General features: G+C 39.0%; 1 protein-coding gene across 1 annotated transcript in view; it reads right to left on the bottom strand.

Annotated features, from left to right (window-relative positions):
* The window catches only part of Slc9a7 (solute carrier family 9 member A7), a 176259-nt gene extending 148807 nt beyond the window's left edge, over positions 1 to 27452 (bottom strand). Inside the window, exon 1 of the mRNA XM_016009685.3 lies at positions 26988 to 27452. Within this exon, the coding sequence (XP_015865171.1) occupies positions 26988 to 27315 (328 nt within the window). The 5' untranslated portion in view covers positions 27316 to 27452. The remainder of the gene's footprint in view (positions 1 to 26987) is intronic.
* Positions 27453 to 27728: the final 276 nt, after the last annotated feature.

Here is a 27728-nt window from a genome sequence, read left to right as displayed (position 1 = left end):
TTAAGCAACCAATGAATTCACACCACTATTATTCTGCTACAGTGAAGGAAAGTTATAGGATTCTAAAAGCTCCAATGTCTGGATGGCAGTGATCCTTACACATATGACATGGAAAATGCTAAATGATTTAACTAAATCTCTCTCAAATCCATAGGAGGAGGAGGAAGACACTAAGGTTATCTTAAAGCCAGTATCTTTTTTTTAAAACAGTTCTGGGAATGGAACTTAAGGCCTCATACATGCTAGACAAACTTTCTACCACTGAGGTACATCCTTAGTCTCAAAAAGCTAATTTACTAATAACCTCTTCTGCATAGCACTTCCATACTCATCCTTGTTAAGTGGGGACTATGTCCCTATACAACAAATAGCCAAATGTCTGAGGGGGTGATGGCTCAGCAGATGGAAAGAAACAGACTTGACCAAAATCTAAAACTTGTATTCCACAAAAAAAATACTGCTAAGGAAATGAAATGATAAGCCACAGGCAGGGAGAAAATAGACAAAGCATGATTACCAGGTGAAGAATTGGTACCTCAAAATACATACAAACCTACTAAAAAGGCTAAAATAGGTCAAAGTGGGCAAAAATATAAGAAGACCAAGGGTGGTAAATAAGCAATAGAAAGATGTTTAATGTCATTTGTTAGTAAGGAAATATAAACCAAAACAATAAGATACATAAGAATGGGTAAAATTAAAACTTCTAAAATAGCAAACACTGTGAAAATGTAGACTGGTCTGACATCTCCTGCACTCTTCCAGGGAATGCAAATTATTCACACCCTTAAAAATGGTTGCCAGGTTTTGGCAAAATTAAGCATATACTTACCATACCAGTAAAAATGAAAAACACAAACATATGCCCACACAAAGAAATGTAGGTGAGTGTTCATCACAGCTTTATTTATAATACCCCAGAAGTAAAACAAAACAACAAAAATGTTCAGCAAATGGTCAATGTGTAAGTAAACTACAAAAAATCCATACAATGGAATACAACTCAGAAACGAAAAGGGGAAAAATTCCTGATAAGCACTATGCTAAATCAAAGAAGTCAGGCACACAATATTACCAGATATATTATTTGTTCCCCAAAAGGGCAAAAAACACAGCGATAGAGAACAAATCAGGAGTTGCCAAGAATTCAGGTATAACAGTGAACATGTTCAGCAAAAGTACAAGAATTTTTAGAAGAATTGAAATGCTCTATATCCTGATAGTGGTGGTAGTCATACAAGTAGGTAAGTGTATATTTAAAATGAGTGAATTTCATTCTATGTAAATTATACATCGATAAACATGTCTTTTTAAGAAGAACATATTTAGGGCCAGCAAGATGGCAAGGTGTCTACCTATCTTGATATCCAGACACCAAATGGTAAAAGGAAATAAAGGACATGACCTACTCCCTCATGTTGTCTTAAAACTTCCATAAGTACCATGGCACATGTGTCCACACACATACATGTATACACACACACAAGCAATTACACTTACACACACACACACACACACACACACACACACACACACACACACACACGGAGTAAATAAGTAAATATAAGTTTTGTTAAACAACACACTAAAAATAAGCAAATAGTAATTATTTGTTGGATGAATCAATAAATTGGGAACTTGGTAGTTAAAGAACTTAAGGAAAACAGTGTATCTGGATAAGCTGACAAATATCTAAAACTTTAATAAATAAATAATAAAAAATAAATAAATAAAACTAGGAGATAATGTATATTAAATTGCAACTTAATTCTGATTCTGTCAGAAGTGTTTGATGCACTTGTAATGTTAGCATTTATGATGCTACAACACAGACTTAAATGCTTGTTCCCTCTTTAGTACCAAACTCATGCAATCTAACAGAATATAATTCTGAAAAATAGTTGTACTCTGTAAGTTCAAACTGCAAAAACATGATTAACATTTTAATATAATAATAGTGGATCTCTGAATAAAATTTCTGATTTATTCAATTCAGAGATTCCTTCTGTTGATAATATTTTGGTTTGACCTTGATCAAATATTGATTTTTAATCCTGCCATTCAACATCTAGCTAACATAGTTATTCAGTGACCAAGCTATTAACCTTTTCAAGTTCTAGGTCATGCTTGGCAAGCCTCTACCAAACCACTATCAAGATATACTTTGGTTCAGTCTTGTTTTCAAAGACTTGTACTCAACCCAGCACTGGTAACAGTTACATAGAAACCCAAATCCATATGCAGGACTTTGATTTCTTGCCTTTTCTTTTTATGTTCTTAATTGTTCTATGGTTCTAGGAGTAGAACCCAGGACTTCCCACATGCTCTATCACTGAGCCACTGCCTCAGATCAACTTTTACAAAAAAAAAAAAATTCAGAATAGTCATACAATTTAAAGGGATTGTGAATGGGCTGGAGATGTAGATCAGTTAGTAGAGCTAGTATGTCCCAGCTCTCTTAGGATGCATGGGTTTGATCCCCAGCATTGAATAAACCAGATGGGGTCACATATACCTATAATTCCAGAAGTGGAGAACAAAGAATCAAAGCTCAAGGTTACCCTCAGTTGTACAACAAGCCAAGGATATATAAAATGATATCTCTCTCAATAAATAAATAAAGGATAATGGATGAGAAAGCATCAATTATATATATCAAAAATTCAATAATTGAATATAAAAGAAATAAAATGTAAGTGTAACAAAAATATAAAATATCTATGAATAAACTTGAGAAATACGTAAAACTTAAGAAAATTCAAGAATAGAGCAGAAGGCACAGGAGGCCTCTGACAAGGAAGAATCATAAAAATGATACCGCCCATGTTGACTCAGAAATTCACTGCTCTCCTAATAAAAATGCCAAAGATATTTGGCCAGGAGGTAGGCAAACTGATTCTAGAGCCACATGCCAAACCAAACAAATAAGAACCAGGAAAATTCAGGGGGAAAAAGAGAAGGGCAGGGAAAGGGCACTGGCCCAAGCATATTTAAAATGCTATCTAAGGGTCTCAACAGTAGCTCTTGTGATATAAGACGGTAACAGACCAGAATGGGAAGCCTAGAAATACATATAGCCGTTTTAGTAGTGACAACCTGAACTTTTCAGCTACTGTGTTAGAACAAAAAGTAACCATGTGGGGGGAAGATCTAATGACAAAGTCCAGACATCATTGAAAACATAAAAATGCTAGCAACCTGATAACGACCACAGAAGTCTAAGAGAACAAAAATCACAGAGTGAGTGTGTGTGTGTGTGTGTGTGTGTGTGTGTGTGTGTGTGTGTGTGTGTGTGTGTGGCTGGGGGGCCAGGGGGGGGGGAGATCCAACTGAAGAGAAAGTGTTACTCATAACAGAAAAAGAGTTAACCTCTCTAATGTACAAAAATGCTACTAGATTCAAGAAAAAGAAGCCCATATGAAAACCAGAAAAACTATATGCAATTCACAGAAAAATATATGAATCACCTGTAAACTTTATAAAAATCCATTATTGCTAATAAAAGAAAAGCAAATCCTAATAAGACGATACTATTCTCTCATAATGACAAAAAATCCAAAAGTTTTACAGTATAGCTGTTAGCAAGAACTGTGGCAAAGCAGGTACTTTCCTAATAGCTAGTGAGAGTATAAATAAATACCCGGTTTCAAATGAGAAGCATCTACCATATTATTCCAAATTATAAGCCATTTCCCCCTCAATCCAATAATCTAAGATCTAGACCTCTATCACATGATACACGTGAACATGAATAACAAACCTGAGGTTATTCACACGGTATTATTTATGGTAACACTGGAAACAACCCTAGTGGCCACCAACAGAGGACTCACTTGTAGCTCATCCACACAGAAAATCATGCAACTTTAAAGAATGATGAGAAACAACTCCTTGGATGAAACAGAACACCACTAGGACAATTTAAATGAGAAAACACAGTAGTGTGCAGGGCCAACAGTGTACTGCCTTTTGTAACATAACAGGTGTAAATTAGCACATATGTTTCTATTTGCTTGAATTTATGTAAAACAAACAAACAAAAAAACACTGGAACAAGCCAATGATGGTGTTAAGCAGAAATAGAGAAGAGATATGTCCCTTTTAAATTTCTTTTTACATGAGGACCATGTGCATGTATTATTTTTAAAATAATCTTTTTTAAAGCATCCTGTTATATGCTGATTTTTTCAGCTACTCAGGAGTCTAAAGCAGAAGGATCACTTGAGCCCAGGTGCTCAGGGATAGCCTTGACAACACAGCAAGAACCCCAACCCAAAAGAAAAATATTGCAATAAAGGCTCAGGGAAGGCAGAAAACTAAAAAATATATTATTTAGGGGCACCCACACATTATAAACCTATAATGACTATTTCAACAATGTCAGATTGCCTTTTTGTTGTTGATCTTTCTGATAATACAATTAGGATGTAGGCTTGGTTTGAAAGCCTTGGTTTCCATGGTTACATTCAGAGTACAGGAGCTTTCAAATGCCTCATCTTTATGGAGTAGGGTAATTTGCCACAAGGCTTTTCTCAGGGTCTTCTTTTCCTCCCTTGGCTTTGAACCTCCCCTTGACTCTGAAGGCTGTGCACTGTTGCCCATCTCTCTCCTGCAGCCACCTGAGTTGTATACCATTGTTGTTATTACTTGATGTTTGTTGGCTTGGTAATAGGTAAGGGGAGGGGGGGGATTCTCTGATGTTCTAATAAATCCTGAACATTAGGCAGATACGGAATCTGGGTCTTGGGTCTTGGTAACCCTCACATATGTCCTTGATCCCCCATATGCAATGCTGAGCCAGGCAGAAATTATTTCACCTATTGTATTGCCCTATGGTCAGTGGCTTTCTACCAATACCCTCCATGCTGTTATCCTTCTTCCCAAAGATTAAGACTTCTGTTCTTGGGAGCTGGCAGGGGTGGGCTGGGAGAGACACCTGAGCAGATTTTGGCAATGTTTGCTGTTCCCCTACTCCTGTAGGTACATAGTGCAAACTTTCTCAAGATTCTCTATGTCCTTCATTAAGAGCATCTGGTGGGGATCCTAGAAAAAAGCCTGCACAAGGATGAGAATCTACGCACCTCCAATCTCTGGCAAGCCCTTAAGATCCTGCCTTAACCTTCTTAATGATTTACACAGCTTTCAGCAGTGTCTGCCCTGGGTAAGCAAATGCTGATGTGCCACCTGTGTCTCTCACCCAATATGGGCTTAGTTATTTGCTCTGAAACCTGTTTTTGCTTGGATTCAAGAAAGTCTTTAATTTGCTGTTTGTCCAGCAACTTCTAGCTGTAAGGATGAGAGCTCTCCATACCAACATATCTCTCTCTCTCTCTCTCTCTCTCTCTCTCTCTCTCTCTCTCTCTCTCTCTCTCTCTCTCTCTCTCACACACACACACACACACACACACAGCCACAACCAGATTTCTGTGTATTAGTTTTTCAAATACATACATATATTCATATATATACACCTTAAATATATGGCAAATGCTACATGACTAAGACACATCCACAGTCTCATTAAGGTTTTCTCAATAAGGTTTCCTCACAAGGACTGGATATTTGCAATACTGAAAGAGTGTGTTAAGCAAATTATACAAAATAACAATTCACTGAATCCTCTGCTAATCAAACAGACATTGAAAATTTGGAAGCACAATAGCATTAATATCTAATAAAGGATTCTGATCAGTTTCACTTGCAATTAATGACAGCAATTATTTTCATTAACTTAAATGTTGTTGCAATACACAAAACTCTTGATTTCCATTTGGCATCTGAGGGGGACAAAATGGTCCAAACCTGTCCCTTAGAATTGTGAAGTTGCATCACTGGCCCAGCCAGGTCCTCCACAGCAATAGGGGAATCTAAGAACATCAGGGACTAAGCTGCCCTTCTCCCCTAGAGATGTCTCACACAGAAACCCAGCTTAAATCAGGAAATATTCTAGCAGTCCCTGTACTGCAGGAATGAGAAAGCCATTGCTATAAAAGCAAATAACACCAATTCCAAGAGATTAGTACCTTCCCCATGCAATTTCTCTGACTGAGCTCATCCAGCAGGGGTCTTGGAGGTACCAGGGTTATCACTGTTAACATGGCTCCATGACAAAAAGCCATTGTAATAGAAATGGCTATCATTCTGCTTATTCACATTAATATGAACATGAAATTACAAGGTTAGTTATATTATAAAAGGTCCTTCCTTCTGTCCTATCTACCACCACATTCTCTCCCTAAATAAAGACAGGAATTCAAAAAAATATAGCATTGATAGGTAAGTTTACAAAATAGCTCAGGTGAGGATTTTTGTTTGCTTTTGTGGTATTGGGAATTAAACCCAGAGCCTTACATACATGTTTCATGACTGAGACATATCCCCAGCCTCTCATGTGAATTTTCTTTAATGCATGGATTCAACATATCAAACCCAAACAACTGTTTGTTATAATTACCTCACTCCACCCTTTAGGGAAACTTCTACAGTCGCTGCAGCTAGTGCCTCAGCACCCAACTTCCTTTCTCCCAAGTTTGCTAATAGGGATAATGCTTCTTGACCTTGATCACACAACTTTTTTCCTCTCTTCTGGACATATCTAGACATTGAATATATGGCACAGCAGACCAAGCCCTCAGGATGGATTTTTATACTCGCCTTGGGCTTAAGAGCCCCAGCCAATTTTCTGCCTTTTCTTGCTCTGCTACATGTTGCAAGGAAAAGCAGCAGAGGGACTCTTGCCAACTACATTTTAAGGTCCACTTCCAAGTGCCTGCCAGTTATATTCATTCCATGAGAGGCATGAGTAAGACACTAGAAGGTAGTAGGGAAGGAGAAGTCAAGGCAGGTAATTCTTCCTTCCATTCTCTCTCCCTCTCCCTGTCAGTCTCCATATCTCTCTTGCTCTCACACTCCCTAGCTACATGTTCTCATAGCTGAAGCTCCCACAACACAGCCCTCTCTTACAGTTCAATGCTTTCCTAGATTATTACTCTGCAAGAGATAAAAATCACCACACTATTACCACCTTGTCTGTCTCTCTTCTGTGCCATCATAAGCAAACTACACAGTACTGCCATTGGAAAAAACAATTCTTTTATTCATACTACTGAAGAGAATGATTCTGGCTAGTTTATAGCCTACTCTCTGAAAGAAAGCCATCTTTTCTTTCACTAGTTCTCTCAAAACAAAAATGTACAGCCGTATCCAACAGAGTCCTAGACTAGAAAAAGTCTATGGTAAACTTGTTTCAAGTGTGTCTGTGTATACATAATCATATCTAACCACATAAACACACATACCAAGTCTACAGTTCAAGAAAATAAAATCAAATGACAGAGTGGACGTGTACAGGGTTTCAAAACTGAGAGATCAAAATTCCTTTATAAAATGAAAGCTTCCACTTCCAGACAAGATGGAAAATGGAACTGGATTTATACCTTTTTACACAAAGTATATGAAATGGTGACTTTCAAAACAGTAACCATCAGGTAATAGATAGCAATGATTCCTAGGAGAAGAAAAATATGAGGTGAGTGCCATGACTGCCCAACCTACTGTATTGATAGAGTTTGCAAAGCACAGGACTGAGGGGAAGTAAGTGAAGCCTGGCAGCTGCCCAAGTCAAGAAACCCAAGAGTATAGATTAAAAAAAAAAAACCCTAAATTTCACTGGATAGAAAATTTTGATCTAGCTATATAAGGACAGAATTCTGGAAATCCACAGAGGGGCTCTCCTTCAGGTGTTAAGGGCAGATTCGTACATGCATATAATAGGGGTGAGCAGAACAGATTCAAGAGGACAATACCCAGAACCCACAGAGCCAACAAAAGTAGCTCTAACTGAACAACCTGGGATGATGTTTAATTCACAGGGCACTGTACAACAGAACCAACATGATCTTGCCTCAAAAGTGAGAGTAATCAGCCTGTGACCCATGATTCTTCCAGACACACCTAACAAGTCATAAAGGATCAAATCACTTCCAAGCAAATTCACTGCACCTAGGAATGAAGTCAGATTTATAGAATCTGACTTCTATAAATTTATAGAAGACAAAAAGTGACTAGCATCCAACAAAATAAAGTTCATAAATATTTCTGGGCATGTAAAAATGCAGGAAAATAAAACCTACAACAATAATCAAGTGAAATTGACCCAAATGCTAGAAGTGTGAAGCAGCAAGAAGTATTTAAAACATATTATAATATATCCCATATATTCAAAAAGTTAAGCAGAGATATAAGAAAGATCTAAATGGAACTTCAGAATATAAGAACAAGAATGTCTAAGAAATAAAATAATATACTGGATAACACTCATGACAAATTAAGTTACAGGGCAAAAAAAAACTAACTAGAGGGCAAAGCAACGGACACACTCCAAAAAGAAACACAGAGGGTCAGGCAAGGTTGCCTATAATTGTAGCGCTTGGGAGGCTAAGGCAGGAAGATCACAACTTTGAGCCCAGTCTGAGCTACATATTTATATGCTGTGTTGAAATGTACAAAAAAGCCAATAAAAGCTGAAGAGAAAGGATGACTCAATTCATTCTATAAAGCTAATGTTACCCTGACACATGAAAGTAGATCCTATCATTTGTAAGTATAAAAATTCTAACCAAAATTTTAACAAACCATTCTAATAATAAATATATTAAGAGTGGTATGTCATAACCAGTGGAGTTTATACCAGGGATCTAGAGTTTGCTGTTCAAAAATATATATTATACTGTATTCACAAACAAGAAATGAAAAATACACAACCATCTCAACATCTGCATGAGGGGCACTTGAAAGCCTCCCACAGTCATTCCTGGTAAACCCTCTTAGCACAGTAGAAATAGAAAGGTGTTTCCTCTATTTGATAAACATACAGCTAACATTAATGGTTCAAGAAAAGACAGCAATGCCCATTTTCACCACACCAGTTCTAACATACTCTAATATTATAATAATATGCTCCACCTGGCACAACTAGGCCTCAAAAAAGAAATTGCACCTTTAATCCTAGTACTTGGAAGGCAGAGGCAAGTAGACCTCTATGAGTTTGAAGCCAGCCTGTTCTACAGAGCAAGTTCTAGGGTAGCTGGGGGTGCATAGAAAAGAAAAGGAAAAAAAAAGACAACAAAAGAAATATCCTGCAGATTAGAAAGAGAAGTAAAACTATCATTACTCAGATAATATGGTTGAATATGTACAAAATCTTACAGAATAATCAAAAAGGCTATTGAAATGAAAATGTGAATTTAGCAATGCTACAGGATACAAGATTCAGGTGCAAAAAGTCTATTATATTTCTGTATATATTTGTAACAAAGAACTGGAAATTAAAATTATAAAAAAAACAATAGCAATTGAAATGCTACCACAAACCTGAAATACTTAAGAATAAACTTCATCAAATATGTGAAGACCTGTACATTTAAAACTAGAAAACATTTGAGGCCAGTCTGGTTTACAAAGCTAGTTACAGGACAACCAGGGCTGCACAGAGAAAGCCTGTTTCAAAAAATCAAACACAAACAAACAAAAAACCTAGAAAATAATGCTGAGGTGAACTAAAGAACTAAAGAAAGCCCACGTAAATGAAGAGCTGTGTTGATAATGCTCATTCTCTTCAAATTAAGTACCAATTGAATATGTCAATCAAAATACCACCAAGACATTTTGCAGAGAAAAATAAGCTGACTCTAAAATTGACGAGGAAAGGTCAAAGAACTTGAACAGCCCAATCAATCTTAGAAAGGAAGAATAAAGACTCACACTACCCAACTGGAAGGCCCATTATAAAAGAGCAGTAAGAAAAACGTGGTTCTGGCAAAGACAAATACACAGATCAGTAGATGTATAATGGAAAATTCAGAGGCAGAGCTACACAAATATAACTGATTTTTGACAATGCTGCAAACTCAATAGAAATAACATCTTTTCAACAAAATTACTTCAACAACCGAGTGTTCCTACACACACACAAAAAAATGAGTCTCAACTAAAATGTCATACCATCTACAAAAATTAACTGAAAAACAAATTCTAAATCTAGGTGCAAAGGTATAAAACATTTAGATGAAAACAAGAAAGACAATCTTTTAAACCTGGGGTTAGTCAACTAGAGCTTTTTAAACATGTGCCCAACAGATGTTACCAAGCCCATCACAATGTAAAAGTTCAGTTCTAAAAATGGACATGGTTATGCTGGGTGTGGTGGTGCTAGGTGAGCTGTACAGCTGCTCTAGAAAACAGTTTGGCAGTCTTTATGTGAAGTGAAACCAATGATTAATCTACTACCCAGCAACTTCGTTCTTCCTAACTTACTATAAAAATGAAAACTTACATTCATTCATACAAAAGCTAGTATAGTAGCCCTATTCATAACCACTCCAAACACTGGAAATTATCCCAGTATCCTTCAACCATGGTATATCCACCAAATACAATCCCATATTGTATTTTAGATAATAATAGTCATTTAAGGCAATTATTCATTTTGTCAATATTAGATAATAAATTTTAGACAATATTTTTGACAATTTTAGACAATAAATATTCCAATAAATAAAACCAATTTTAGACAATAAATATTCATTTATTAGAAAATCACACAGGAGAGTGATTCTCAAAGGCATTATACCAACTGAAAATGTTAATCTCCAAATATTATATACTATTTGGTTCCATTTACATATTACACTTGAAAACACAAAATAAAATGATAAAACAGCACACCAAGAGTCTAATTGAAGCCATAGTATGACAGTTTCCATGTAATTTGTGTGTGTGTGGGTGTATGTGTGTATGAATATCACATGTAGGGAGATATCAGAAGAGTCCAGAAGAGAGCTGGAGTTACAGGCAGTTGTCAGCTATCAGATGTGAGTGCTGGGACCCGCACTCAGATCCACTGGGAGATCATCAAATGCTCTTAACCACTGAGCCACCTCTCCAGCTTAGTGTGATTTTTTTAAGAGTGATGGAACTAGCCTTGCTTGACCTTCATTACAGTTGTGGTTATACATATCTACATGTATGCTGAAATTCATAAAACTTCAAGTCAAAGTAAAAAAGTTCATTTTCCTTATAATCACTTTAAAAATAAAATTAAATACTAAAAACCAATAAGAAGTAAAGAGAGTATAGGTATAAAACTAAAGAAGTCTCATAAACACAAAAATCTAATAACAGTCAGCTGACATCACCTTAGTCTACAGGAAAAAAGTTCATACAACAGGCTTGATGTTGCTATCCCTAGAAGGGACTACTTCATATGAGCAATCCTTACAATAGTTCCTGGGAATGTGGTCTATGAAGTGTTCTCTATGCTGCTAGTTGATAGATAAGGTGATTTTGTGTGCCTATAACACTAAAGTCTGTTATACTATCCTAGCAAGGTTGTTTTCACAAATGTAATTTATAGCAAACACCTGTTTTCCATCCGCATGCCAGAAATTTCAGAGTGAGGGCTCAATGGTAGGGTACCTGGCTTGCATGTGCAGGATCCTGAATTAGACCACCTACCCTGCAGGGATCAAGGAACCCTACATAAGCAGAAATCCAAGTATATGTTGCCAGAGGGTGAAGCTTGTTCTGTGAAGTTGTAGTTACAACTCCCCTATGGAAAAACTTGAGAAGCTCACATCTAAATTCTTCAAGATTCCACTCATTTTGAGTTTTTCCCTTGTTGATCCTTCTGTGTTCCCTTTCACACTAAGTCTCAGCCATGAGTAAAATTGTATCTTAATTCTAAGACTTTTTCACCTACTATGCAGGTATGGTAATATTTTGTTTGTGATCTAACAAATAAAGCTTGCCTAGAGATCAGAGTGTGGAGCTAACCACTAGAGGCCAGGCAGTGGAGGCACACACCTTTAATCCCAGCACTTGGGAGGAGGAAACAGGAAGTAATATGACCAGGCGAGAGAGAAGGTGATAAGGTGGGGAGGAGACAGGAGCTCAACCCCCTTTCAGGCTGAGAATTCAGTTGAGGTAACAACTCTAGTGGCTCTGCTTCTCTGATCTTTCAGCTTTCACCCTGATATCTGACTCCAAGTTTTTACTATTTAAGACCAGTGAAGATTTGTGCTACATGCAGGTTCTTGTCAGATGCCTAATAACAGTTACCAAATCAAAGTGGTACCTAAAATGTGAAGTCCTTCCTCAAACTATTTCTCTGGACTCCTGTCTACTCCTCATTTTCCAGTAGAACTAGTGCCCGTATGCATGGTAGGTACAAACATCTGCATCAGCTCCTCAAAACACCCCATGTTTCACATTTAAATTAAAGTAACATTAACAGCTTCACATAAACATTACAATTGGGTTCAGCAGCAAATAGAAAACCTGCATTACTCTCACAAGGAGTACACAAGTATGCAATTCAAGCCCAACATGAAAGCTCTATGCTTTCAAAGATTCTGGAAAATTCTACTTTACTGTATGTAAACAGACATTTCCTGTCCCGACCACCTATTTCCAAATACCCACTCAGAAGTTGATTATAAATCATAAATGCTCAGCTAATAGCTCAGGCTTATTACTAACTAGCTCTTACATTTTAAGTCAACCCATATTTCTAATTATGCTTTGCCACATGGCAATATATTTATTAGCATGGCACCTTCATCTCCTGCTCCCTCTGCATCTGGCTGGTGACTTCTGACTCCACCCTTCTCTTTCTCATCATCCTTAGTTTGGTCACCCCACCTATACTTCCTGCCTGGCTACTGACCAATCAGCATCTTATAAAACCAATTGGAATGACAAATCTTTACAGTATTCAAGTGGATTATTCCACAGCAACTGTATTACCAGAAGTGTTTCTCATTCTCAAGGTCATCTCTTGATCCAATGTGGCTGCTGGAGATCTAGCAGTTACATCAATATTCCAAGAACCAGACAGATAACATGTACAAAATAAGATATTTTATACAACCCCACACTTCACTTTGCCTTCTACTTCTAGGCAGAACTTAGTTGCATGTCTACACCTACTGGCAGAAGCTCTTTTCACTGCACAGCAACATGCTTAGCTAAAAGGTCAGGATTCGACTAGGAAAGGCACAATCAATATTGAGAGGTGCAACTCTGCACCTAATTAACTCTGCTTTTAGTACAACGTAATCTGGAGCCAATCGTTTTAATAACCCAAAACAAATAGAAATAAATGTAACTTTGCCTAAAATATGTTTTAGGGGTAAATATGGAAAAGCATAATAGGAGAAAATGTGTTGGGTATAAACCTAAACTTACACCCGCCCCCCCCACCATTATTAGTTTCTCACTTTACAGGTTCTCAGCAAAAACATGTGATAGGAGCCAAAAGTAAACTTAATAGATTTATCACAGGACATTTACTATCTTAGTAACATGTTAAACAGGTTCAACAAAATGCTTAACACTGTTCTTTACATATTTTAATGTCTCTTAAAATACAGAGAATATTAATTTTTAAAAATAGAATATGATTAAGAAGTAAGAGCAGCCTAGGTGTGGTGGTGCACACCTCAAATCCAAGCGATATTGAGGCAGAGACAGGCAGATCTCTGTGAATTCAAGGCCAGCCTGATCTATGTAGTGAGGTCCAAACCAGACAGGGCTACATACTGAGACCGGTCTCAAAAGCAAAATTATTTTTACTTGAACCTATTCTCAGTTTAACAGCAGACCTGAAGACAACAACTCTTACTCCCTGTATAAGATCCTGGTGTTTGGCTCCAGAGTAAGGATATATGGGACACTACTGCTTAAGAGATAGAGTTTCCAAGTGGATCAAAGACCTGAACATAAATCCAATTACACTAAACTTAATAGAAAAGAAAGTAGGAAGCACTCTTGAACGCACTGGCACCGGAGACCTTTTCCTAAATAAAACACCAACAGCACAGACCCTGAGCACAACAATTAATAAATGGGACCTCTCAAAATTGAGAAGCTTTTGCAGGGCAAAAGACACAGTCAATAAGACAAAAAGACAGCCAACAGAATGGGAAAAGATCTTCACCAACCCCACATCTGGCAGAGGATTGATCTCCACAGTATATAAAGAACTCAAGAAACTAGACATCAAAATACTGAACAGTCCAATTAAAAAATGGGCTAAAGAGCTAAACAGAGAATTCACAAAACAAGAACTACAAATGGCTGAAAGACATTTAAAGAAATGCTCAACATCCTTAATCATCAGAGAAATGCAAATCAAAACGACTCTGAGATACCACCTTACACTTGTCAGAATGGCTACGATCAAAAACACCAATGACAGTCAATGTTGGAGATGATGTGGAGCAAAGGGAACACTCCTCCACTGTCAGTGGGAATGTAAACTTGTAAAACCACTGTGGAAATCAGTATGGCGGTTTCTCAGAAAATTAGGAATCAAACTACCTCAAGACCCAGCCATCCCACTCTTGGGCATATACCCAAGGAATGCTGATTCATCCCATAAAGATACATGCTCAGCTATGTTCATAGCAGCACTATTTGTAATAGCCAGAACCTGGAAACAACCTAGATGCCCGTCAACTGAAGAATGGATGGAAAAAATGTGGTACATATACACAATGGAGTACTACTCAGCAGAGAAAAACAATGAAAGCATGAAATTTGCAGGCAAATGGATGGAACTAGAAAAAATCATCCTGAGTGAGGTAACCCAAACCCAGAAAGACAGTCATGGTATGTACTCACTCATAGGTGGATTCTAGATATAAAATAAAGAACAATGAGACCATAACCCATAGAACCATAGAGGCTATATATATAGCATGGAGGTCCCCAGGACAACTGTGGCTTATAATAAATTTCGGTTCTACTCAATTATTGAAAAAAATAGCCAAATGAATGGAAACACATGAACTATGAACCAAAGGCTGAGGGGCCCCCAGCTGGATCAGGCCCTCTGAATAGGTGAGACAGTTGAATGGCTTGATCAATTTGGGAGGCAACTAGGCAGTGGGACCAAGTCCTGTGCTCATTGCATGAGTTGGCTGTTTGAAACCTGGAGCTTATGCAGGGACACTTGGCTCAGTCTGGGAGGAAGGGACTGGACCTGCCTGGACTGAGTCTACCAGGTTGATCGCAGTCCTCGGGGGAGGATTTGCCCTGGAGGAGGTGGGAATGGGGGGTGGGCTGGGGGTAAGAGGAGGGGGTGGGAGGGGGGAGAATAGGGGAACCCGTGGCTGATATGTAGAACTGAATAGGGGGTAGGCTGGGGGTAAGGGGAGGGTGTGGGAGTGGGGAGAATAGGGGAACCCGTGGCTGATATGTAGAACTGAATGGTATTGTAAAATAAAATTTAAAAAAAGGAAAAAAAGTGATAGAGTTTCTATTCAGAATGTTAACAAAATTTTTCAAAATAGTAGTAATGGCCACATGACTTTTTGCTCCCATTTAGATAAGGACCTTAGGCTATCTCACTGCTTTCAAGTCTGCACTGGAGTAGGCTACTACAAAAGGGTCATTTTTCTTTGTTTTATACTCTGGGTATAGATCTTCCTGAAACTTTCTGGATCAGGTAATGGGACAGGATTCAGGTTATACTGTGTCTTGAGCAAACACATCACAAGTCATATTGATCTCATCCTTTAAAAGACTCACTACCCAAAAATCAAATAAACAAACAAACAAATAAATAAATGAATAAATAAATAAAAAGGTCTACTACCCAATTACAAACATGTGACCCTGAAAAAAGAAAGATCTTGAACCAAGTTTTAATTTCTTCAGCTGAAAAATGAGAACAATATTATGGTGTAGAGTTTTCTCCTTTAATGAAAGCATGCTATTTAGCTTTAAATCAGTATGGGTTAGGGCAATGTTCATTGTTAAAACAAACTGACCCCGTGTTTTCATGATCTAACATAAGAGAAGCTCGTTTTCACATACATGACGGGCCAGAAGGAGGACAGGCTGGCTCTCTACATTGTTACTCAGGGATAGGGTACCTTCTGTTTTGTGCCTTTCCCACTCTTTAGGGCCATGGAATCATCCCCCTCCAGCTACAACTGGAGAAAGGAAAAGAGAATTACAGGGGGAAGACACTTATGCAAGATGAGCACAGGCAATTTTTCATTGCTTTTTATTTTAATATGCTTTTTATATTTGTGTATGTGCAAATATGTTTGTGTGTTTGCATGTACATTGATGCCAGAGGTTCATGCCAGCTGTCTTCCTCTACTGCTTTCCACCCTAGTTTTAAGAGGTCTCTCACCGAGCCCAGAGCTCAACAATTGGGCTAAACTGGCTGGCCAGTGCACTCTGGACATGTGCCAGTCTCACTCCAATCCCAATACTAGGGTTGCAGACACTTATCGCCATGCCTGGTTTTTAAGTGGGTGCTGCGGATCCAAACTCAAGTCTTCATGCTTACGTGGCAGACACTACCTACCAATTAAGCCATCTTTCCAGTCCTATTTTTTGTTGGTTTTTGGTTGTTTGGTTAGTTGTTAGTTTTTGAGATAGGGTCTCATATAGTACAAGCTGGCCTCTAACTTGCTTGTAGCTGGGGAAGACCTTCAACTCATTCCCCTGTCTCCATCTTCCAAGTGCTGAAATTACAGCTATACACTACCACCCTGGCAGAGCACAGGCAATTTTTTTAAAGACACATGAATTTAAAATTAAATAGAATGTGAAACTTTAAAAACTTACTGATTCTTGACTCAGGACTAACATCTCATGTTAACTAATGTCAGTTAGTATCAAAAAGCTTGATTAGAATTACAGGCACCACATGTACAACTTCTAGTTTTCAGGGAGGTTAACAGCTAACAGGTTAACAGATGGCTACTCTTTCTCAAATTTTTTTTCTCAAGATATTTTACTTTTTAAAAATTCAAGACATACAGAAAATTTTAAGCAATAATATAATGCACACCATTTCACCCTCTACCTACATTAACAATTGCCAGTATATTGCATATTTGGTTTTGTTTTTTGTATCTATATATACATACATTATCTATGTTTGGTTTTTGACTGAACTTTTATAAAAGTTGAACATATTAGGACCCAGTTCACTTCACCTCTAAATAATTTAGCCTATACCTTGAGAGAACAAGTATATTCTCCCATATTGTTCCAATTATCCTAAGAAAAATGATAATTTTCTCATATTACACCATCTATACAAATTCACATTCACAAAACACTAACTGCTCCCAAAACAAACATTTACAATTCATTTTAATGGACCAGGAGCTAATCAAGCTTCCTGTGATATAGGTACCTAGCTTTCTTTGGTCTTCCTTAATGTAAAACCCCCTACTCTGTCTCTTTCCCTTAACAGTGACTTTTTAAAGAGATAAGACTGTAAAGATGGCTTACATTATCAATTTGTCTAATTTTCTCATACTGTAACTTCTCTAGCCCCTTTATTTCTTGTAAACTGAAAGAGAAGTCTAATCCTAGATTAGACTCAGATTTATTTTTTTGAAATCACATAGTTCTTTACTAAATAAAAATATTTTTAAAGTGAAAATTATCTATATATTATCACCTAGAGCAGTGGTTCTCAACTAGTGGATCGCAACCCCCTTTGGCAAACCTCTATCTCTAAAAATACTTACATTAAGATTTATAGCATCAGCAAAATTACAGTTATGAAGTAGCAATGAAAATAATTTTATGGTTGAAGGTCACCACAGCATGAGGAACTGTATTAAAGAGCCGTAGCATTAGGAAGGTTGAGAATCACTGCTCTAGAGCTAGAATCTCATGTTGAGATAATTTCCTTTTAAAAGCAATTAGTGGTTGTGGATTCTCCATGACTTCACTAGCACTGAGTAAAAAAAAAAAAAATGAAAGAAATCAAGCACACAATAAATTACTATGCTAGTATATCAGTAATTTTACTAAAGCTATAGATTTTACGTTTTTATGGGCAAAAGACCTTAATTCATTTATATTGTCTTCACTCCATTAAGAAATAACCTCCAGATGTAGTTACTCAGAAGGCAGCTTTAACTCATGAAGTATGGAAACATACTTCAGTTTCTCCCTGACATAGTTTCCTGCTCTTTACTAGAGATTTGCACCTATCTAATCATCCCAGCTCCTGCACATATAATGAAACTCCAAATGCTCTCAAGCATTCAAAAGAAGCATTAGAACTGAATACCCCATCTTGTCAAAGTGTTGCTCAATTCACACACAACTCCAAGGCAAAGGAGATGCCAGGCTACTAATTAATCTGTAGAGTAACTCTCTATAACTTACTATTCTTAAGAACATGGATATATCAGAGAATTTGTTTTTGTCGTTTTCTTTTTGGAGGAGAAGTTTTTTTAATTTTTACTTTATTAATTGTTGTCATTTATAAAATTTGTTCTTTGACCATTTCAAACACACACACATCAGTATACATAATGCATTCTGATTACCATCACCCCTCACCCTCTTTCATCTCTCTCCTGCCCCTAATACCGCACCCTCTACCATCCAAGTCCCTCTCCCACATTCATGTCCTTTTGTTCTATGGCCCTCCAAGTTAAAATGGGACTAAGTGACCATGAGCTTGAAGCTTTGCTTTGGAAATGAGTAGGCTCTGCAGTGAGTACACAACTGACTTTTACCTATGACTGGAATTTACTGAAAATCATTATCTAAATCAGTTATCATTGGGAGCTACAAAATAGCAATTTTCTAATGATAACTCATTTCTAAAAGGCTAACTTTCTGTGGCACCAAGGTTCTTGCAAATGGTGAACAGGGCCTGGACCACTGAGCTATATCTCCAGCTCTTTTAACTTTTGTATTTTGAAACAGAGTCTTATTAAGCTGCCCAGTCTGGTCTTGAACTCACTCTGTAGCCTAGGCAGTCCTAATTGAAACTTAAAATTCTCTTACATTGGCCTCCTAAGTATCTGGAACTAGGCACTACCAGGCCTGGTGAAAGGTTACATTTAAGTTATCATATGTGTTTTCGGGCTTGAGAGACGGTTCAGCCATTAAAAGCTAAGCTCACAACCAAAATTATGTTTTCAAAAAAAACCATACACACATTATAGATAGTGTTTAAGTGTATATCTCATGTAATTATTGGTAGAACAAGACAATGTTACCTATAATAGTCTATACCTTATCTTCTCCCACAACACTACTATATCAACAGCTGCCTTATAAGAATATCCCAAAACACCTTTTCCTCCCACTGGCTGTATAGTATTCTTTAATTGAAATGCAGCATCATTTAACTATTCCATTCTTGGTATTTCTTTTTTCTTCTGCTGTAGCAAATATTCAATGTATATATTAACACAAATTACTGGAGGATAAAGGGCAAGAAGTGAAACTGCTAGATAAAAGAGAAGGGTAGGCGCATTGCAACTTTTTTCTAGGTATTAGCAAATAGCACACCAGAAAACATAATAATATGTAATTCTCCTCACCATTAACTGTGCCTTCATGATCTTAAAATTATATGTCTTCTTTTGAACAACCAAACTTCAAGAGGCAAAGCTTGCCAAGGAAATCACAAAATCTTAAGTGAGAATGGAAACTAATATTGGTATTAACAATACCAAATTGTTAAGTATCAGACACTGTATCTTAACCTTTTAGAATACTTCAGCCCTATGAGGTCAGCAATTTTATCTCCATTTCCCAAAAGAGGAAACTAAGGTTCAGAGAATTTACTCAAAGTCATACAACTTTATAAGTAGCAGACCAGAAATTGAATCCAGGGACATGTGTTACCAAAGTGAGACTATGCTAAACTTGGGCCAAGGTGAGAGGCTCTTTTAAAGAGAATACCTGATTAACCGGGAGGTAAGTGTGCCATGTTTGTTCACAGATTCAGACAATTAATCTTGATTGTGAGCTTGAATGGACTGACAAGCAGTTAGGGTATTGGTAGAGCGCCTCTGAGTGTGTCTATGAATGCATTTCCAGAAGGGACGGAGATCTACACTGAATGTGGGCAGCACAACCACATAGGCTAGAGATCCAGATGGAGTAAAAGAGGAAAAGGGGGTGCTGGAGAGATGGTTCAGTGGTTAAGAGCACTGGTTGCTCATGGAGAGGACAAACTTTCAATTCCCAGTACCCACATGGCAGCACACAATCACCTGTAACTCCAGATCCAGGGGATCTGATACCTTCTTCTGACCCCCACAAGCACACCATGTGGCAAACAGATATACATGTAGACAAAACATCCATACACACACAAAATAAATAAATTAAAATATTTTTTAAAGGGGGAAAAAGGAAAAATCCCACAAGTGCAGTGTCTCCCCCCAACACTACCACAATAATGTAAGCTGATTTATATGATTTGACTATGCTATGTCCTCCCTGCCATGATAAACTGAAATTTCTGAAACCATGGTCCAAAATTAATCCTTTCTCAGCTGCCTGTGGTGGTGCATGGCTTCAATCCCAGTACTCAGGAGGCCAAGGCAAGTGGATCTCTGTGAGTTCCAGGTCAGCCTGGTCTACAAAGCAAGTTCCAGGATGGCCAGCACTACACAAGGAAACACTGTCTAGAAAAACAAACCATCAAAAACAAATAAGCAAAAAAAAATTCTTCCTCCTCTAAGCTGTCTCTCTCAAAAACAGCAATAAGAAAATAAAGTCTCACTAACAGAAATACATGGCTGTTGCCATGACTACCTGGTAATATGGTTCTGAAACCTTTGGAATGGGTTTGGGAGAGAAATATGAAAACATCTGAAGCTGTGGACTAAGAAGCCCTGTAAACAGAGTTTGAGGCTGAGTCCAGTGGGAGCTCAGAAGAACAGGATAGATACAGAATGCCACAAAGTTTCGGGTGGAAACAAAGATTCTACTAGAAATTGGATCAGAAGACATTCGTGTTACATTCTGGCAAACTTGTCTATATTTTTATACATGTTCTGAGATTTTTTTGGAAAACTATCTTTAAAGATAACAAAACAATTAATCTGAAGGAAGAAATTTCAAATCATTAGCAGCATTCAGGCTGTAGCATGAATGCTGCTGGAAGCTCTTGGTCAGGTTTACAGTGAGAATTGGAAGAAAAATGAAGAACAGAAAAGTCTGAAAACCTTACAAGACCCTGAAAAAAGTCCATGAAAATATATAGCCTGGGAAGGAATGATGTCTGAATAGATTAAAATAATTTAAAAGTAGGGGCTGAAGAGATTGCTCTGCAGTTAAGAGCACTTCCAGAGGACCTGAGTTTAGTTCCCAGCACCCATGTCAAGTGGCTCACAACTGCCACAATTCCAGCTTCATCGAATCTGACACTCTTTCTAGCCTCCTCTAGCACCTACACACACACACACACTTACAAAGAAAAAATATTTTTAAAAACCTATTTTTAAAAGTTTTTCAAGACAAGCAGTGGTGGCACACATCTTTAATCCCAGCACTCTGGAGGCAGAGACAGGCAGATCTCTGAGTCTGAGGCCAGCCTGATCTACAGAGCTAGTTCCAGGACAAGGCTACACAGAGGAAACCCTGTCTTTAAAAACAAAGCAAAAAAGTCTTTTAAAAGAAGCCAAGTGTTTTTTAACAGGACAATAAGAAAAAAGTACAGAGAGTATCTTCAGAATTAACCATACACCCACAAATTTGGAGTCTCAAAGGTGGTAGGCTTTAGTGTTGTCCAAGTGATTCTAGTTTTGCATGCCATTTCAGAGCCATTGAAACTTCCTCTCAGACTTCAAAAGAATACCTGAGAAGCTAGGTAATGGACAGCAGGCAGCCCTCAAGAGGGCAATGTATGAAACTGGGAGAATTAAATCAAAGATGTAATGCAGAGCCCAGAATATTGGAGATACCAAGGAGGTCTGGAAGCAGGAAATAAAGCCAGCCCAAGAGAAAACCCATGTGGACTACAACCAGCAAGGCTATAGGGGTGGGGCTGCCAATCCCTCAGACCTCATGTCACATCACCACATGCCACAGGTGCTAGACATAAAGCTACAGGACTTCATTTTTCCCTATAGGGTTTAAGTCTTGCTCTTGTCTGACCCTTCTTTTCTATTTCTCCATCCTCCCTTTTAGAATAGGCAATCTCCTCTGTGCTATTATTCTACGGGGGCTCACAGCTAAAAGTTGATTTCATTATTGAGAAGAAATTTTGGACTTGAACTCTTGAGCAGTGCTGGAACTAACTACTGAGACTGGGGGCTTCTGGAGATGGACTAAATCTATTTTGTAATATGAAATAGTTATGAGTCTTTAGGGGCCCGTGGTGCAATGTTATGAGTGAAAGAGATGTATTTGTGTGTTGTGTCTCAGCCGGTAAAGTTGTGAGGGAGGGGTAACAATGATCAATAATCATATGACTGGACTGAGAAGCACCTAGAATACTGAAGTGTACCTTTGAATGTATCTGTGAAGGTGTTTCCAGAGAGGATAATCTAGGAATGACAGACTTTCCCTGAAAGTAGGCAACACTAATCCATGGATGGGGATCTGGATTAGATTTTAAAAAAACGGGGGAGGGAGAACTAGCCCATGCAGCAGGCACACTCTCTGCTTCCTGAACAACCTAATGGAAACCCCTATGTACCACAAAGCCCTCCACACGGTGACAGGTTGAAACCATGAGATGAAACCAATCCTCCCTCCCTTAAGTCGTTTCTCTCTGGTATCTGAGCAATTAGAGTCTCACCAACACAGATGCCCAAATTTAAGTTTAATTACTTACAACATCATATTTTAGCCTTTTCATAATTTGTCTGTAAGGTTCACTCTCAGGCTGTATTTAGCAATCCAGGTCCAGTCATTAGAGCAGCAGCAAGGAACCCACAACCTAAAATAACTTGCAATGGCTGACCAATAAGTCTTCAGAAAGCTGGCAGACATGAAAAAGGGAGAATTAAAAAGCAGGTGGTAGACTAGTGTACTATAGTGAAATTATTTTAGATACACGTCAGTTGTCACAAAAACACTATGGAGGAAGTAGAACTACTGTAAAAATGAGAGAACCACAATTAACTGACAGTCTATTTATGCCACCTTCCCCTGCCTCAAAAATTTGCTATTTCGACTGTGCAGACATGCAGGGCTCTGTAACTTCAGGATGGCGCTGAATCGCCTACAGAGCCAACTGGGAGCTCCCTAACCTAATGAAACTGGTTAGACTGGTGCCATGTTAATGCTGCACCCAGATGTGTATAGTTGGCATGTCAAGGTCTGGGGGCTGCTTCAAACTCCCAGAAAAGTCAGGTCTGGGAATACTGTGCCTTGCAGCTGTCTTAGCCTCTTGTCAGGGAAGAATGCTTATAACTATCCTTTAGCACTTGTCTTTTACTACAAATGCTAGATGTTTACAATGTGTCTCTTATTGTCTTTAGGGCCTTTGTAGCCAAGCCAATACTTACTACTACAAGATCTATTTGTGCAAATTCCTAATGTAATAACTACTCCCTAGGGACAATGGGATAACATACCATGATATAAATAGGGAGAAGTGGGTGTTACATTGAGTGATATAAGAAGCACACACATTAAAGAAGGCATAAGACATGCTACTAGGTAATTACACTTCTACAGTTCAAAAATCAAAATGCACAAAAAAGTACATGATGACATCTCCCACTCAAATGTCACAGGTTCTGTCTCCTAAAGAAACCAATGACTAGCCCATTACATATACTTCTATAGATATTTATAATTGTGCTAGCTTATTTGTTTAAAACTAAAGATACTCCTCTCAGATTAAATATCAGTTCAATAAAAAAAGGTAGAAGACTCCTAGGTATTTACTCAAAGGATTCCAAGACAAGACATCCCAGAGATCCTTGCACATCCATGCTTACTGCAGCAGGATTCACAATAGCTAAACTATAGAACCAACTTAGGTGTCTGTCATCAGAGAAATAGATAAAGAAAATGTGGTATACATACATAATGGAATTTTACTCATCCATGAAGAATGAAATTATGTGGTTTGCAGAAAAATGTGTGCAGCTGCAGACTATGACAATAAGTAAATTAAGTCAGACTCAAAAAGACAAATACTGCATATTTTCTGTCATTTGTAAATTCCAGATTTTAGAGATATAATATAAAATCGTGCCTATATGCATGACATGAAAATAGAAGCTTGAATGTCTAGAACAGTGGTTCTCGACCTGTGAGTTGTGACCCCTTTGGCAAACCACTATGTCCAAAAATATATTACAGTTCATAACAGTAGCAAAATTATAATTATTAAGTAGCAACGAAAATAATTTGTGGTTGGGAATCACCATAGCATGAAGAACTGTATTAAAAGGTGGCAGCATTAGGAAGGTTGAGAAGCACTGTTCGAGGGGAACAAAGGGAAGTAGCAGGAGAAGAAAAAAGTGGAGGTAGCAGGGTATGAGGAAAACACTGTCAAAGTATATTAAATACTTGTGTCAAATGTTCTTATAAAAACCAGTAGTATGCACAATGAATATATGCCAATAAAATAGATGACAGGAAAGACACTTTTAAAAACGCTAAGGGATTTGGGTTTCAAACTTGAACATTTTCATTTATAAAAAGATTCATAAAAAAAATTGAAGTTAAATTATAGCTTCCAGAAATTAATATGCATACCTAGAACAGAGCAGATACTCAACAAGTGCTTCCCCCTAGGCCTTCCTGCCCTTTATTACTCAGAGACAAGAGGACAATTACTTACTTCCTCCACTGATATTAAGAAATAAAATCTGATTTCTTTGTCTGTGGGCAGATGCATGTGTGTGCACAGGTGTGTTCAGGTGTACACACTAATGTGCATGTACAGAGGTTAGTCTCCTAGGCAGGAGACTCTAATCACTCTAATAAGCCTAAGTATATAATGGAAAATTTAGTAATCGAATAACATTAGTATTCAGATTTGTGTCGAGAATTGAAACAGAAGTCAAATACCCTGGAAAGAAATGTTTTCTCGCAACTACAAACAACCTACATCAACATCAATATTTGACATAACCCAGGAAATCACACATTGACAAAATAAATTTCTCAATATATATTAAAAGCAGCAAGAAGACCCAAATACATAGAACAAAATTATACAGGTATATTATGAGATTTATAGCATGACTATTCACAAAATGAAACAGTACACTGGCATATGGTCCAAATGACTGAAACACTGAGTTGAATTTTTAAAGTATATATCAGTGAAAGAAAATCCTACTGTTGTTTTTAAGCCTTAAGATAAAGATGACTGAAGCTGGGTGTGGTAGCTCATAAATGTAACCCTAGTACTCAGGAGGCTGAGGCAGGAGGACTGTCCTAAATTCAAGGCCAGCCAAGGCTACACAGTGAGTTTCAGGACAGCCTAAGCTACTATGCAAGACCCTGTCTGGAACAAAACAAAAGCAAAAAAAAATTACTGAATTCTATGAACATAGAATTACCCTCAGAACACATATTTTTATCCCCATTTATTTTCTATGTCTTTGAACATGCATTTATGAGCCTGCCAAACATACTTTCTATTTCACACTGTTCTTTAAGGAGTTGATTCTGAGACCTATAAGACAAATACATGCTCATATCTTTGTATAAATATACAAAGGCAGTCTTCATTTCCAACATGGCTCTGAGACAATCATCTAAGATGGCAGCATACTTCAATTCCTCATTCACTATCTGCTCAGGAAACATCTCAGTTTACCTGCTTTCCTTATGTCACTCATTTGTCACCAACTAACACAAACCACAGAGGCTCCTTGAGCAAGTATGGAGGCCAAAGTCTGTCCTGAGACCTGTGATTTCCAATAACCACCTAGATTTTTGATTTTATGGTTTCAAGATCTGTTTAGGCCACTACTTCCAAACTGGAAGACTCCCGACTAGTCCCTTATATAATTTGTCTGAAAGGGTTTGGTGGTCATAAGCCCTGGCTATTAATAACTAATCAAGAACCATGAGACATAAAGGCCCAGGGCCAAGGGTAATTTACACATTAAAGATTAAGCTGCCTGCTTTCCATTCTCTGTCAGAGATCCCTGGATGGAAACTGAGTGGAGTATACTGCGATGAAGAATAATGCTCTGGCTTGGGAAACAGTCCTGAAGCGGCTCTTTTATTTCACTGGAGGATGCTGGTTGTGGGCTTTCACACCCCTGAATTAAATTAAACAAGGATGCTTGGCTCCAGTTTGGAGTGAATTGGGTAGGGGTGAGGGGAAAATGACAGGAGACACACACAGACAGAAAAAAGGATGACTCAGATTGTGGTTGTTATTATTCATGTCATAACCCTATCCGTGTAACGTGCTGTGTACTATTAAATCCAGAAAGGATAGTGATAGCCCATCCTTAACAAAAGGGGACTGACTCCAGAATTAAAATCACTTTTCCCTCTACACACTCAGAAATGTGTCTTCAAAGTTGCTTCATATTACCATTTTAGGGATACAAGAGCTACCCTTGGCTTGCAGAAAGCAAGGAAATAGGTGTAACTTCCCAATGAGACATTAAGGATACCTGTCTCGATAGTTAGGCCTAACATGGTGGTGTCACCACTCTGGGTCCTAGACCACACTCATCTTTCATTCATCCTCGAACATTATTGACAAGAGATAAAAAGAACACAGACCTCAGAAGGGGACACCTACCTGGGATGACTATGATGGGCAGCCCAGGTCAAGACATATTCAGACCTCTTTCTCACCCTTCTGTGGTCTGTCCCCTGGGGTACGACAGCTCCCAGGGAAATCACCCACCTCCTGCTCCTGTACCCTCTGCAGATCTAAACTGGGGTGAAAAGGGGGGTGGATGTTGATGGAGAGGGGCACAACAGAGACACAACCAAGCAGTGGGGCCAAGGGGCCACCTCAGTGTCTTTCATCTTGGTTCCTGGTAAAGAAACGTTGAAACGGGACAAAATGCTTTTTAACCATAGCAGAAAGCCAGAAAAATGCTGACAGTTGACCTTGGAAACCCACAGCGTCTCAGCGGGAAACGCAAAAGAAGAAACTCCTTGGGAAGTGAAGCGAGAGCACAGTGCAGCACCAGGAGGAGCACGGCGGGCCGCCCAAGGGATGTGGGCCGGGGCAGTGGCAGGGAACTCACCATAGATCATGGCCAGCCCGGTCTCGTGCAGGAAGCGCACCCGGCGGTGCTTGAAGAGCCAGATGGTGAGGATGGTGAGGGTGAGCAGCAGGATGAAGGTGAGCAGGCTGACACTATCCTGTCGGTGGCTCTCCTCCGCCTCCTTCTCAGTGGCGAGCTCCTCCATGGCGCTACTGTCCTCAGCCGCCGCCCCAGAGGAGGAGGCCGCGGCCCCGGCCCGCAGCCCCCGACCCAGCAGCACCGGCAACAGTGGCAGCAGCAGCAGCCGCGGCGACAGCGCCCAAACAGCCCTCCCTGGACCGGGCTGCGCCGCGTTACTAGGCTCCATGACTGTGGGGCCGCCCGCGCCTCTTCCACGCGGGGACCAGCAACAGCCCGCGCGGTCGTCGGCAGCTTCCCGCGGTGCCGACCTACCCGGGGTGGCTACGGCCGCAGCTCCTCCTCCCGCCGCTAGCGCCTGGCCTGGGCTGCACCAAGCTGCGGGGGAGGGGCGCGCGCAGTGCGCAGGATCCCCAAGCACCGCCCCCCGCCCGCGCACCTGTTCGTTCCCCCTCCCTCTGCCTAGAGCACGGCCACCCCGCTGACCAAGTGGGGCGGGCTCTATCCTCCTTCGCCAGGCGGGCGGCCACCTCTTCCGGGGCGCCACGCTGATCGTCCTGTCCAGGAGTACCTGGTCAGACCATCTGGGGTCGGCTAGACAGTTTCTGGGTAGTAGCCGCCACCCTACCTAAATGGGACTGC

This window comes from Peromyscus maniculatus, chromosome X (assembly GCF_049852395.1).
Source record: "Peromyscus maniculatus bairdii isolate BWxNUB_F1_BW_parent chromosome X, HU_Pman_BW_mat_3.1, whole genome shotgun sequence".
NCBI classification, from domain to species: Eukaryota; Metazoa; Chordata; class Mammalia; order Rodentia; family Cricetidae; genus Peromyscus; species Peromyscus maniculatus.
The sequence above is the reverse complement of the archived record's forward strand: the minus strand, read 5'-3'. Positions and strand labels throughout refer to the sequence as shown.